General features: G+C 43.5%; 2 protein-coding genes across 4 annotated transcripts in view; both read left to right on the top strand.

The window, feature by feature from the left end:
• Window positions 1–6,565, top strand: part of MAPKAPK5 (MAPK activated protein kinase 5) — a 36,086-nt gene extending 29,521 nt beyond the window's left edge. For 2 of the 3 annotated variants that reach the window (XM_028116634.2, XM_088019480.1), the window contains 5 exons: window positions 909–1,029; window positions 4,156–4,286; window positions 4,550–4,671; window positions 5,676–5,780; window positions 6,124–6,565. In XM_028116634.2, coding sequence (XP_027972435.1) covers window positions 909–1,029; window positions 4,156–4,286; window positions 4,550–4,671; window positions 5,676–5,780; window positions 6,124–6,218 — 574 coding nt within the window. In that variant the 3' untranslated portion in view covers window positions 6,219–6,565. The remainder of the gene's footprint in view (window positions 1–908; window positions 1,030–4,155; window positions 4,287–4,549; window positions 4,672–5,675; window positions 5,781–6,123) is intronic. The other variant, XM_028116635.2, reaches the window with a different exon arrangement.
• A 4,689-nt stretch (window positions 6,566–11,254) lies between these two features.
• LOC114203667 (disintegrin and metalloproteinase domain-containing protein 1a-like) lies at window positions 11,255–14,108 on the top strand. The gene has a single exon (XM_088019414.1). The coding sequence runs from the start codon at window positions 11,412–11,414 to the stop codon at window positions 14,106–14,108; it is 2,697 nt and encodes an 898-aa protein (XP_087875540.1). The 5' UTR covers window positions 11,255–11,411.
• Window positions 14,109–14,709: the final 601 nt, after the last annotated feature.

Here is a 14,709-nt window from a genome sequence, read left to right as displayed (position 1 = left end):
ATATTTCCTGTCCCTAGAGCGATACTATCTTCTTTCAGCTTTGGGATTCTTTTCTAAATAATCATTTCTTCAGAATCTGAAGCTGTTTGTTCAGAATGATCCAGAAGGTTGCAGAGAACCTGAAAGAGCAAGTACGTTGTCCTGACTGACGTTTACAATGGGAGGATGTGTAGTTGGAAGGAGGGGCTAAAAAGCCCAGGGAACGTGCTGAGGTGGGCCAAGAATTGCATCAGCACGAATGGACAAGATGTGAAGAAGTAGGATCAAAAAGCAGATGGTACAGAGAAATACATTCGGCTTAGAAGGAAATGCCATCCCCTTATCAGAGACTGTAGATTTTTTGGCTTTTGAATGTTTCTGGAATAAAGGGTTCATGTCCTGCCATATGGTGACATCTAACAGTTTTATCACAAGTAGCAACCTAGATTTTCATAACCACATGACCTCTCAACTAATTTTGTAGCCACTGTCAGCCAAAAGAGCACTTTGCGTCCCTTTTGGAAATTGGAGCCCACTGTCCTAAAAACATGGATGTGGAGATTCAAGTCTCAGGAACTATAAACTGTATGTAGGCTTATTGAACCTAGAACTCAGTCTGAAGTATCACTGGGTTAAGCCTTATCCTAGCATGTTTATCTCACTCTGTCTAGTGTACAGACAAGGACTGTACCAAAGTCTTGGACTTTGGTCCAAGGACTACCAAAGGACCAAAGGACACCAAAGGACACAGTGCCTTCACCACTAGGGGTTAGGTACTAGATTCCCACTCCTGCCTACAGATGGAAAGCCTAGGCTTGTAGGAGTTGGTAGAAAGTCAGAAATTGGAGCTGGTTAATACCAGACCCAGGAACTTCCTGGCCTTCTGGAAGCAACTATGCATGGCAGCCCTGTTGGCCTTTTCTCCACAGGCTCTTGAAGGTCAAACCAGAGGAAAGACTCACCATCGAGGGAGTATTGGACCACCCGTGGCTCAACTCGACTGAGGCCTTGGATAATGTGCTACCCTCTGCTCAACTGATGATGGATAAGGTTTTGAATGATACTTACTTTGTTCACCAAAAAGGCTGTGTTGAGAAGGAATGCTGAGACAAGGCTCGGGGAGGGGTCAAAGGCAGAGCAGAGAACTCAGTCTTTCCCAGAGAGACATCCCTGTTTTCCTAAAAATCAGGGTCTGAAATAAAAGCTTCTTTGCGTAAAAGACCAGATCAAGGCCCAGTAAATATACACTAAGTGAAAACGCAAACCCTCCATATTTGTGCTTCGGGGTTGAGGGGCATGGAGTACTATGAGACAAACCTCCCTTCCCCCGAGGGGCTTAAACAAGACTGGAAAGACCAATTTATGTGAAACAAGGAGGGAACATTTCAGACATCAGAGCTTTGCATGCTACATTTTCTACGAACGCTATGGGAATTCAGAAAAAGTGAACATCTTTGAAGGGCTGTAATTAGGGAAGGGTTCCCAAAGAGAAGGCAAAACCCCTCATATTTATTAATTACTGCATGGCAGTTTTTAACATACCTGGCCAGGTGCAGTGAGCAACAGGAGCAAACAATTACAGACAGAAGTGCATCCATGGGGAAAACCACCTGGCTTCATTAATGGGAAGTCAGTGAAATACATGTGGCAGGGCCAGGCTTTGAAAGCACACAGAGGGACTTAAGTCTTAGTAGGACATAACTGAGAGGCCATTGTCAATTTTGGAGAAGAGATTTGCCACAAGGAAGGTATTTAGGGATGGTCAACCAGACTTGCAGACTTGTCAACCTAAGACTTCTGCAGTAATCGACAAGCCTGGGAGCAGCTCTGGGAGCAGAGAAGTAGAGACAAGTGAATAGTTTCAATATATTTTTTTTTTAAGATTTTTTTTTATATGGTGGAGAGAGACAAAGCGAGAGAGGGAACACAAGCAGGGGGAGTGGGAGAGGGAGAAGCAGGCTTCCTGCTGAGCAGGGAGCCCTGTGCGGGGCTCGATCCCAGGACCCTGGGACCGTGACCTGAGCCGAAGGCAGATGCTTAACGACTGAGCCTACCCAGGCGCCCCAGGCTCAGTATTTTTGAAGACAAATTTCTACAATTTGGGGTGACTTACTAGATAAGGGGACAATGGGTATCATATCTAGTGATAACACTGACAAATAGAGGGAAATCAGGATGGAGGCTGGTTTAGGTCAAGGGAAGTCTCTTAGGTTTTAGATATTGCTTAGATGGACATGCAGATGAATGAGATGTGTCGTGTGGGACCGTAGTGTGGCTGAGAGGTAAAGGCAGAGACACAGGCATATGCTTTACCCACTTAGAAGGGAGGGGGACTGAAGTGTAAGAAAGAATAAGGGAACAGGAAAAAAGAATTTTTTTTCCTAAAGATTTTATTTATTTGAGAGAGCGAGCAGGAGCCAAAGGGCGGGGAGGGACAGAGGGAGAGGGAGAAGGACAAGCAGACTCTCCACTGAGTGGGGAGCCCACCATGGGGCTCAGTCCTAGGACCCTGAGATCATGATCTGAGCCGAAGTCAAACGCTTAACCGACTGACCCACCCAGATGTCCCAGGAAAAAAGAATTCTTTTTTTTTTTTTTTTAAGATTTTATTTATTTATTTGACAGAGAGAGACACAGCAAGAGAAGGAATACGAGCAGGGGGAGTGGGAGAGGGAGAAGCAGGCTCCCCGCGGAGCAGGGAGCCCGATGTGGGGCTCGATCCCAGGAGCCTGGGGTCATGACCTGAGCCGAAGGCAGACACTTAACGACTGAGCCACCCAGGCACCCTGGAAAAAAAAATTCTGAGACCTCCCTTGGTTTTGCTGGAGTATGGGAAAGAAAGCTGGAAGGAACAAAGTTCTCTGCCATCTCTGATTTGTGTGTGGTTCTCTTTCTGGTTTAAATATGCCTAGAAGTCCGGAATTGGTTTGATCAGTCCAAAATCCTAAGGGATTGCTTAGGTCAGCACATGAGGGTTACAGTGTGGCTTTCCTCAAAATCTTGGAATTGAAGAAATAAGATTGCTTTCTAGAGTTACTGTAGAATTAGTATATAATTAAGCCAAATATGGATATGCAGAATCTTCTTAATGAGAAAGAGTGGCCCCGAGGCCCACAAGGTTGAACTGCAAGGTGACAGTATATTCCCATTTTTAAAGAAATTATGGGGTCATGATGTGAGTTGGCTAACTTTGTAGAAAAATGGCCACATATGCAGATGTTGAATAGTGCCCATCTAAGCGCTGCCTAGGAGATGGAGCCTGAGCTCCGGTAGAGTATATAGCCAGAGCCAGCTATTACAGCTCCTTTAAACGAGTTCAGACCTGATCTAACCACATGCTTAACAGGGAACTACTTTTTAAAATTGTCAAATTTTATTGTTGAAATTAAAATAGTACAGAGGTATATATTTTTAGAAAGCATAATTTCCTTTTCATTCCTCTGCTTCAGTCTCACCCCTCAGAGATGAGGTAATCTCTGGCTTAATGTATCCTTCCTAATCTTTTTCTGGGGAGACACACATATACTCACAGTTTGTCCTTTTCTAAAATATAAACATGGGCTCACCTTGTTCTTAGAAAACTTTCTGCTGACTATTTACCTGCCTTAATTGGTCTGCCCATAGTAAGAGCTCGCACTGGTCATAAAGACACAGGCTTCAAAAGTTCTAGACTCCATGACAATTATTTCTCATTGTAAATTAATTGACTTGTAGATGAGTTCCTGAGATCTACCCGCTTACCATGTGAAGTGCTTGGGGTTCTGAGCCATCGGGGCTGAAGTACTGTCCACACCATGGGGGCAGTGAATAAATGCCACTGTGGGAGGCTTCTTGGTCAGCAGCTTACCAGCCTTTTCCCTGATGTACATGAATGCCTCTCTTTACACTTGCTCTTGCCAATGACTGTGAACATGACTCTTTTTAGTATTTCTTACTTGCATTTCTGTCCCTGTGCAGGGAGGAAGGGCTAGCTGTTGTATGGCCCTTGGTTTGCCTGGTATTCCTTGCGCTTGCTGATCCATGAAGAATGTTCTGACTTATCAAAATTTGTGTCCTGCCAGCATAACAGTGAAATTGCCTTCTTAGTTCTTGGAGCTTCTCCTTCACAGTTTCTTAGATTAGCTTTTTAGGTGCCCTGAAGTGAGTGTGAAAACTGATGATAGTGTTTACATTCAGGCGGTGGTTGCAGGAATCCAGCAGGCTCACGCGGAACAGTTGGCCAACATGAGAATCCAGGATCTGAAAGTCAGCCTCAAACCCCTGCACTCTGTGAACAACCCCATTCTGAGGAAGAGGAAATTACTCGGGTAACTGAGCTTATTCTGTGGATTTTCCTCCATGGCTGGTATGGCTGAGTGCAGGGTTCTGAAAGGTTAGCCAGGGGTTTGCCTTTTTGCTGCCTCTTAAGACGGTGGAAAGGATAAGCCCTTTAAATAGCATCAGAAGTTGGAGACACTACAGTTAATTATTTATCTGAAAAATGTGCTGCCTTATGTTTAGAGTTAACTTCTGTGGAGAGTTGGTTTCTGAGGTTTCACCTTGTTATTCCCTCTCTTCCAAACTTTTAAAGCACCAAGCCAAAGGACGGTGTTTATATCCATGACCGTGAGAATGGAGCCGAGGATTCAAATGTTGCCTTGGAAAAGCTCCGAGATGTGATTGCTCAATGTATTCTCCCCCAGGCTGGTAAAGGTCACGCCATTTATGAATGTTCCGCGTGTGTGCGTGCGTGCGTGCACATGATCGAAGGAGCAGTTTAATATGAGGTGGTCTTTCTCATCTTTGTGTTACAAGAAAATAAGTACATTATATAAATTATTCTGTGCCCATTGAAAAGAGAGGGCAGTGGGAACTCAGAAAGGTGGTAAGTTCTGCCCCTCCTTTGGTTTTCTGTGAAACTGCTAGTTGAGGTCTAATTACCAGTGTCTGGTGCAGCATGCAATTTTGTGTTTTCTTAGTTTGTTAACGAGGGCACAGGACAGAAGATGAAGAATGAAAAATGTGGACAGGGTCACGATCAGCTTGTGAAGGTCAGAAAACATTTCCAGAGCCTTTAGAGTGCAAGGCTATCATTCACTTGTGAATATAAAGAGAGTACCTCCCAGAAGTTCAGAAGTGGTCCCTGCTGCTCTGTGTATCATGGCCAGAGTGTGACTTGTACGTGTCTCCTTTTGAGTGAGAGCTTTCTTTTAGTATAGTCTCTCTTTACTCAGTGGGGTGTAATGGGCTCTTGAAGCAGAGCAGATGAAGGAGATGCCTGAAGTAGGAAGCCTGAAAACTGTCTAACTTCCTTAGGTTTTCAGAGAATTCAGTGTACTTAGATAGCTTCCAAAGTAAGAAATGAGCTTAGGAGAAAGAAGGTGGTCCACTCAGCCTTGTTCTCCCTTCTTCTCTTGGTCTCTTAGATTAATCATGTGTTTTTGCTCAGCCGCAGAGTCTGACTCTGTCTACTTCCCATACCCTAGTGCTGAGACCCCGGGGACATCAGAGGATTTGTGTGAGGTTGTCAGAGTAGAAGAGTGCAAAGCCCAGAAGCGGCCTATATGTAATGTAGGGACTGCTAGTAACAGCAGTGTCAAAAGTTTGCACCTTTACTCATCACTTCTCAATAAGTTGGAGATTGTGTCCTTCCATCTCTGACACTTAAAATCCCATGATGCCACTGGAAAACACAACTTCTTCATCTTTATCAATAGGAGAGAATGAAGATGAAAAGTTGAATGAAGTAATGCAGGAGGCTTGGAAGTATAACCGGGAATGCAAACTCCTAAGAGATACTCTGCAAAGCTTCAGCTGGAATGGTAGGAAAATAATTCTTCCTTTCTCCATGGATGCAGTGATTATGTGTAGAACATGGAGGATCTCTGGGGGCTGAGCTGGGGCTGTTTTGAAGTGAAGTGAGGCTAGAGAGTGAGTGGGGTATTATGGGGTATTATGGGACGGGGGTTATTCCTACATTAACTGCACAGGCATATCTGGACATCTGGCCTTTCACTTGTTTCACAGAATTCAGATAAACTATGTGCTGTCGATTCAACCCTGCAGAGCCCCTGTCGTACACCATATGGGTACCTTATTGGGTCCCTGTCAAGAATCTCACCTCTACACGTTTGGAGACTGACTTTTTCCTTTTTTGCATTTCAGGTCGTGGATTCACAGATAAAGTAGATCGACTAAAACTGGCAGAAATTGTGAAGCAAGTGATAGAAGAGCAAACCATGTCCCATGAATCCCAATAATGACAGCTTCAGACTTCGTTTTTTTAACAATTTGAAAAATTATTCTTTAATGTATAAAGTAATTTTTATGTAAATTAATAAATCATAATTTCATTTCCACATTAAGATGCTGTATAGATTTAGATACAGGACTTATTCATAGTATAGTTCATTTGTTTGTTTTTAAGAAAAGCTCAGTTCCTAGAGATATACTATTACTCTAGGACTGTTTTCTCATATGTTTGTAAGATGACAGATGGTATCGTCAAACAAGATTGTTTTATTTGTAATAAAGTGTACAAAAACCATTTGCCAGTGGTAGACAAAGGACCGACTATACTGACCTGTTTAGTAAACAGGTGAATCAAGTACTGTGGAATCTGGTTTCACTTGCCATGTGTATTTGCTTTCTGCACGATTGGTAGATTTACCTCTGGTGCCAAAAAATTTTTGTGGATCCATACTGCAGACTGCCTGCTGGAACCCACAGGATGCCAACTCCCATGATGGAGGAGGCAGGGATCTGAGTCCTCATTTTTCTTGTCCCTGATTATTTCGAGAAAAGTAGTAACATTTTTTTGCCATTCTTTTAAAAGGTATTGGTGTGTTTCTTAAATCTAATGGGATTTTGAGTTTATTCTTTTCATGTAGGATCAGAGCTTCATTCTGTTCATCTGAGGTCCCGCTCAGTCCTCTCCCCTTCCCCGCAGGCCTCACCAAGCTCTGTTGCTTTTTCATCTTTTTCTCTGTTCTCCTGGCTCTTTTTATTGGATGATTTTTCTGAGAAAGTCACATATCATGTAAACTGAACTATTGGGTTAACACCTAAGGTGGTCCAGTTTTTTTCTCTGAAAGCTGCCGTTTTACTGTCAAATGTTTTGGCCTGCGCTTAATGTTGGCATCTCCAGGCTACATTTATTTTGTTCAGTACCCTTCATTTTCAGGAAGGGTGGTTTTGGCCCAGAGATCAGCTGTTTGAATAGAAAATAAGGCTGGATGCTTTTTTAGTTTTCTGTTGTGCACATGGGCTTCCATAAACCATTTTTATTTATTTGTTTACTTATTGTAGCAGTTTTTGGTGGATGCCTGTGTTGGTAAATAGAAGGGCTAGCAGGTGAATTCCAATTTACAGAGCAGAGGAAGACAGTCTGTAGGCACAGTTCTTCACTTTCATCCCATCACATTCTCTTCAATCAAAATTGATCTCACAGAGCTCACTTACTTTGTAACTCTTCCACTTTGCTTAGCATGTCTTCAGGATGACATTTGGTTAGTATGCCCCATATGTATGTGACTGACTGGAAATGTGGGATAAAAACAAAGTATTTTGTAAGAATTACCTTATTACATTAGGTAATAGATATTTTTTGAGGTAAGGCTCCCTAATCTTAGGTGATGAATAACTTGTAAATGGATACTGTGTAAGGAGAATTAAATACTTTTTTTTTTTTTTTAAGATTTTATTTATTTGAGAGAGAGAGGGAGAGGGAGCATGAGCAGGGGGAGGGGCAGAGGGAGAAGCAGGCTTCCCGCTGAGCAGGGAGCCTGATGCCAGGCTTGATCCCAGGACCCTGGAATCATGACCTGAGCCGGAGGCAGACGCTTTACCGACTGAGCCACCCAGGGGCCCTGAGAATTCGATACCTTTAAATGGCAAAATCTAAGAGTTAGGCAGCAGAGGAAAACAATGGATTTTCTTATTTACTGACCAGAAGACTTAGCTGAGAGTTGAATTAAGTGTTGAATCAAATTATTGTGTTTTAGTGAAATGCAGGCAGAGGTATTGGCTGGAGAGAGGAAGGCTGCTTTGTTACTCTTTTTCTTCAGAGGAAACTTCTGGTATGCCCAGTCTACCATTCTCTTCTCAGTTTGTTACTTAGGTGTCTTCCAAAGGCTCAGGATGATTTTTTTCCTTTGTGTGTGGTGAATCTTAGGCATGATCTAGAAGGACATCCAAAATAGTGCTTCCTGGGCACCTGGGTGGCTCAGTCGTTAAGCGTCTGCCTTCGGCTCAGGTCATGATCCCGGGGTCCTGGGATGGAGCCCCACATCGGGCTCCCTGCTCAGTGGGAAGCCTGCTTCTCCCTCTCCCACTCCCCCTGCTTGTGTTCCCTCTCTTGCTGTCTCTCTGTCAAATAAAATCTTTAAAAACAAAACAAAACAAAAATAGTGCTTCCTTTAACTCAAAGCAGCAGTTGCCCATGTCTTAGTCTTACCAGACTGAATTAATCTAGCCCCCAAAATAAACGCTATGTCCAGATATGTCCATACGAGAGTACCATGCTGGAAGTTTGTGAATGCCCTGGAGGATGGTCCAGTTGTTGTCATAGAAAAGCGGGTCCTACTCTGGATTCTTGACAAAACAGTAGTTCCCAAAGGACTCAGCACTGTTTGGTCTTCCAAGTGGAGTTTTATTTGGAGTTTGTAGGCTAGTAGCAAATTCTGCTTTGACATGCCAGTCAGGTTGACTGATAGGGCAAATTCTGCATGTAACTGGAAGTGAGACAAAATCATCCTCATCTTTTCCAGACTCTAAATGCCTGTACCTGCAGGAAGTTCACATTGTAGGAACAGTTCTTGTAGGCAGGAAGTTAGAGTCTCCAGTTTTCCCACATGATTTGCTAACCCTCTGTTTAAAGCCATTACTTACCACTCAGTTGCCTATCAACTTCACATAGTTACAGATCTGCTTGATGTAAAACAATTTGTGTATCTTCATGGTTTTAATATATTGTATGAGCATAGGAGAATACCTGTCAGAAATTTACTGTTTGAAACATAGGATAGATTTTTAGTTTAGTTTTTGTTTTTTTTAAAGATTTTATTTATTCGAGAGAGAGAGTGCAAGCAGGGAGAAGAGCAGAGGGAGAGGGACAAGCAGACTCTGTGCTGAGCCCGACACAGGGCTGAATCCCATGACCCTGAGATCATGACCTGAGCAGAAATCAAGAGTCAGATGCTTAACAAACTGAGCCATGCAGGCACCCCACTTTTTAGCTCTTCAAAGCTAAAAATAGATACGCTTTTTAGGGGCACCTGGCTGGCTCAGCCGGTGGAGCCTGCGACTCTTGATGTCAGGGTTATGAGTTCAAACCCCATAATAGGCGTAGAGCTTACTTAAGAAATGAAAAATAATTAAAAAGATAGGACAGCTTTTTAAAAAAGAGCTTGTTGTATTCATGTAAGAACAAATTGAAGGAATTACTGGTTAAAGAGTTTAAATGATACAAATCAGATTTTGTTTGTGAACGCTTATGTGCATGTGTATTTTGAAGAAAATGTGTTTCGAGAATTGGAAAATTGGATATACTTAGTTATATTTTTATTTATTTAAAAAATAGAAGTGTTCTTTCATTATTGATTTATTTTATCCTACAAAATGACTTAACCTGATTTGCCCTGCCTGTTTGTGGTTAAAATAAGGGAAATACCTTAAATCTGTGATAATTTTCAAATTATATAATTTTGAGAGGCTTTCTCCTCTTATATAAAATACAAGAAGAAATCTAGCTAGAAATTATTTTACCTTTTTTGCTATAAATTTTTTAATGGATTTGTGATATGACAGTACAAGTTCTATTGCCAGATGCTAATGATAAATTTTAAAATCTGTATTAGGAATTAAATATTATTGAGTTGATCTGCTCTCCTGCTCATAGCTGAGAACTTGTGGTACTGAACCATTCCTTTTTTTTTTTAATTAATTTATTTGATGCTCAGAGCAAGTGTGAGTGGGCGGAGGGGCAGAAGCAGAGGGAGAGAGAGAATCTCAAGTGGTCTCCTCACTGAGCACAGAGCCTGACGCAGGGCTTGATCTCACAACCCTGAGATCATGACCTGAGCCAAAACCAGGAGTCAGGAGGTTCAACCGACTGAGCTACCCAGATGCCCCTGTACCATTCCTTTTTGAATTAGATAGGGTGTATCCCCATTTTTTAGTGTTACTTATAGTCATATCCTTTATTTTAAAGGTTTTATATTGTAAATATTTTACATGATATAAAATTACTTTTATGCAAGATAAAAGATGTACAGTCTTATTTTTTAGTTCATCATAGAATGTATGGGAGAATAACTGTGCAAGGAAAGTGGATAATGTTTTTTTTTCCCCTTTAAAATTACTGCTAAATACACCAGGAAATTGACACAAAACCAAATCCAAAGACTTATTCAGACATTACAGTTCAATTTTAGTTACAAGAGTGAAGAAATCTTTAAAAAAATATTATACAGTCCATTTTTTATTTTCTTTTTTATAGTAATTTTTTTTAAAGATTTTATTTATTTATTTGACAGAGACAGCAAGAGAGGGAACACAAGCAGGGGGAGTGGGAGAGGGAGAAGCAGGCTTCCTGCTGAGCAGGGAGCCCGATACGGGGCTTGATCCCAGGACTCTGGGATCATGACCTGAGCTGAAGGCAGACGCTTAACGACTGAGCCACCCAGGCACCCCCATTTTTTATTTTCTTGATGAAATGGTAACTAGATACCTAATCAGAGTTTGTTTTTATGTTGGGGCAGTTGGGAGGAATTGAATGATGATCCTAGTCACTTGTATACTTCCATGGTAAAACTAAGCTTTATTTCATTTATCACTTGATATGTGCATTAGGAAAACTTCATAGTAGGGAAAAATTATGTTTACATACAGATAGAAAATGTCTAAACTCATCTCATGAACAAAGGCTGACAAAGGAGGGTTGGGCTGAGAAACAGTATCCTGAAAATTATGGAAATGAGGAAAGGAGGTAGTGGGCACAGAGAATGTCCTGCTCAGAGATCCCCGAAGAATCCCTGTCCCCTCCCCCTACCTCCTGCCAGAATGTTGAGTTTCAAAGAATGAGCAGATTAACGGATATCAGGAGTAGTGTGGCCTGGGCTGAGAATAAGGATAATTTAGGCAAATTATGAGTTATAGTATTGTTTGAATCATTACAGTCCGCCTACGGGGCATATCTGTGAAGGTAAAGGGAACTTAGCCAAGGAACATTAGAGCTTCTGCTGTTGGAAGAAGTCATATGGTAAGGGAACTACCAAAGGCCAAGAGCTAATAGAAATACAGCCCCAAAGTCTGTATTACTCAAGAGCTGCACAGCAGCAACCCCTTAGGGAGCCAGCCTAGATCTGGGGCTAATACCTGACTCCCTGAGTCTCACCATGCCAGGGATAGCTGTTGCTGTGGGACATAGGCCACGCAGCATCAACTGATTCACAATGGCCATGTCAATGGTAGCCTCTTCGAGACACCCTGCCTTTACACTGCCTTCGCTATGGAAAAACCAAGGGGCCTTGAAAGAGGGTAAGACAACGTTTCAGACTTGGGCTCGGCAAAAGAGGGACTTCAGGCTGGGACCAGTGCCAGAATCTTCATGTGTCAGGTTGGGGATTGTGTTGCTGTTGGTGATTTTCCTGCCAAGCATGTACTGTGACCCTGGATCTGTATATTACTCTTCTTATGAAACAGTCATCCCCAAGGGTCTGACAGTCAAGGGAAGGGAAGACCCAGGGGAAAAGGCATCCTATATGCTATTAATGCAGGGCCAGAAACAGGTGATTCACCTGAAGGTGAAGAGAGACTATTTTGTGAATAACTTCCCAGTCTTCAGCTACCACAATGGTGTCCTGGGGCAAGAAACGCCTTTCATCTCGCATGACTGTCACTATGAAGGCTACATAGAAGGAGTCCCAGGTTCTTTTGTTTCCCTCAACACCTGTTCAGGCCTCAGGGGCATCCTGATTAAGGAGGGGAAACCCTATGGCATTGAGCCCATGGACACTTCAAAACGGTTTGAACATGTGCTGTACACCATGGCACACCAAGCTCGAGTCTCCTGTAGTGTCACCTCCAGAGGCAGCCAAGTGGTGTCCACCAGCCGGCAACAAGGGAGCAGGAAGCCTCGAAGTCTACAGGCACTGTCCTCCTTTTGGTCACACACCAAGTACGTGGAGATGTTTGTCGTGGTCAACAACCAGCGGTTCCAAATGTGGGGCAGTAACGTCAATGAGACAGTCCAGAGAGTAATGGACATCACTGCTCTGGCCAACATCTTCAGTCGGGAAATAAACACCGAGGTGGTGCTGGCTGGAATGGAGATTTGGACCGAGGGGGACCTCACAGAAGTCCCAGCGGACTTGCGAGTTACACTCAGGAATTTCAATAGCTGGAGACAGGAGCAGCTCCTCCATCGTGTGAAGCACGATGTTGCCCACATGATCGTGGGACATCATCCTGAAGAGGACGTGGGACAGGCATTTCTCAATGGTGCCTGTTCAAGAGGCTTTGCAGCAGCTGTTGAAGCCTTCCATCATGAAGATGTCCTCCTGTTTGCAGCGCTCATGGTCCATGAGCTTGGGCACAACTTGGGTATTCAGCACGACCACTCGGCCTGCATTTGTAAAGATAAACGCTTTTGCCTCATGCATGAAAATATCACTAAAGACAGTGGCTTCAGCAACTGCAGCTCTGACCACTTCTATCAGTTCCTGCGGGAACACAAAGGGGCCTGCCTATTTAACAAGCCTCGGCCCAAAGGTCGCCTGCGTAGGCAAGCCACGTGTGGGAATGGTGTGTTGGACTACAATGAGGAGTGTGACTGTGGACCTGACTGTGATAATAACCCATGCTGTGACCAAACATGTAGGCTGAAGGAGCATGCACAGTGTAGTGATGGACTATGCTGTTTTAATTGCCAGTTGAGACATAAGGGCTTCATGTGTCGTTCTGCTTTTGGAGAGTGTGACCTCCCAGAGTATTGTGATGGTACTTCTAGAGAATGCCCCAGAGACCACTATAAGCAAGATGGTACATCGTGTGATATAATTCACTATTGTTTTATGGGCCGGTGTAAGAACCCTGATACTCAGTGCATGGATATATATGGGTTCCCTGCAAGGTCAGCCCCAGAAAACTGTTATATTTTTATGAACACCAAAGGGACCCGGTTTGGAAACTGTGGCTTTGGGGCCTCACCTAGTTCAAAATATGTTAAGTGTTTTGATGAGAATATATTTTGTGGGAAACTTGTATGTACAAATATTAGACAGATACCAGCAATCAAACACCACCATACATTGATCCAGGTCCCTCATGAAAAAGACTTCTGCTGGAGCATGGATGCCTATAACATTACTGATATCCCTGATGACGGAGATGTGGACACTGGCACCCTTTGTGCCCCACACAAAGTCTGCGTGAATTACTCCTGCATTGATCGTGCTGTGTTCAAGTATGACTGTGAACCAAAAGAAATGTGTAATGGGAGAGGAGTTTGCAATGATTTAAGGCACTGCCATTGTGAGGAGGGCTATGCCCCCCCTGACTGCAAAGCTCCAGGAAATGGGGGTAGTGTGGACAGTGGTGCCCCCGGCAAATCACCTAATGAAAATCTAAGTGCAGGAGGAAGTGGCATTATTACTAAACGTAAGAATGAAATGGACATTATTGGCAAGGCAATTTTCATACTCCCCGCATTTCTTTTACTATTATTGTTGATTTTAATACTTGCCATTAGCCTTAGGGCTGGAATTGAGTCAATAGAGACGCCAGGAGGCTCCTCAGAGGAGACCTCAGAGACCACAGAGACTACTGAGGACACACAGGATTTAGGAAATAAACCCGCGGATATTTCAGAGATGGGTCCAGAGGAGACGCCAAAGGAAGCCCCCCAACCACAGGAGGAGCCCCCACCGCTGGAGGCCCCTCCACCGCAGGAGGAGCCGCTACCCCAGGAGGCTCCTCAACCACAGCAGGCCCCTCAACAACCGGAAGCCCCACCCTCCGAGGCCCCCCCGCCCCCCGAGGCCCCCCCGGCCCCGGAGGCCCCCCCGCCCCCGGAGGCCCCCCCGCCCCCGGAGGCCCCACCGCCCGCGGAGGCCCCACCACCAGAAGTCCCAGGAGCGCCTGCACCATAAGAGGTAGCAGGTGAAGGACTAAGGAGTAACCGAAGGCAGAAGAATAGTGGAGAAGAAGCCAAATACATCAAATACCTCAAGCACTGAGTGGGAATGAGAGGCTCATAGAGGCAAAGGTGAAGTGAGAAATGATGGATCCAGTGGCTCTAAATGGACTATGTAGTCTAGAGAAACATAGTAATCTGGGAGGAGGAAACCAGCTTTCAATATTTACTTTAGCAATTTGGTTATACATCGATACATGAAATCATATACAAAATATTCTGTAGTATTGCCTTTGCCCATTTCATGAAAAAATTTTATTTAAGCTCTTCTCATGGATCATTGCATCAATATCCTGTATCACTTGGTTCAATTTCTGAGCTAAAATGATCTGTCAGGGAATACCATCTTCCATCTACCTCGTTTCACCCAATTGTATTATCTGTATCTATATTATTACTATCCTGGGATTATTCACACAAGTCACATCAATGCATTATTTTAGGAACGATATCTACTGAGTACTCTAATTTACCATGACAGTTTCCGTTCATGAAACAGAGGTAATTTAAATTAAATAAAGGCAATTTTTGGATGAAACATTACTTCAGCCTCGATG

The sequence above is a fragment of the Eumetopias jubatus genome, unplaced genomic scaffold (genome assembly GCF_037043125.1).
Source record: "Eumetopias jubatus isolate StellerSeaLion01/CBP00866 unplaced genomic scaffold, mEumJub1_p1.0 scaffold_16, whole genome shotgun sequence".
Taxonomy (NCBI): domain Eukaryota; kingdom Metazoa; phylum Chordata; class Mammalia; order Carnivora; family Otariidae; genus Eumetopias; species Eumetopias jubatus.
This window is presented reverse-complemented; position numbering and strand designations above follow the sequence as displayed.

Coding starts and splice junctions, on each gene's coding strand:
- LOC114203667 (XM_088019414.1), top strand. CDS start 11,412: ATGGCCATGTCAATGGTAGCCTCTTCGAGACACCCTGCCTTTACACTG.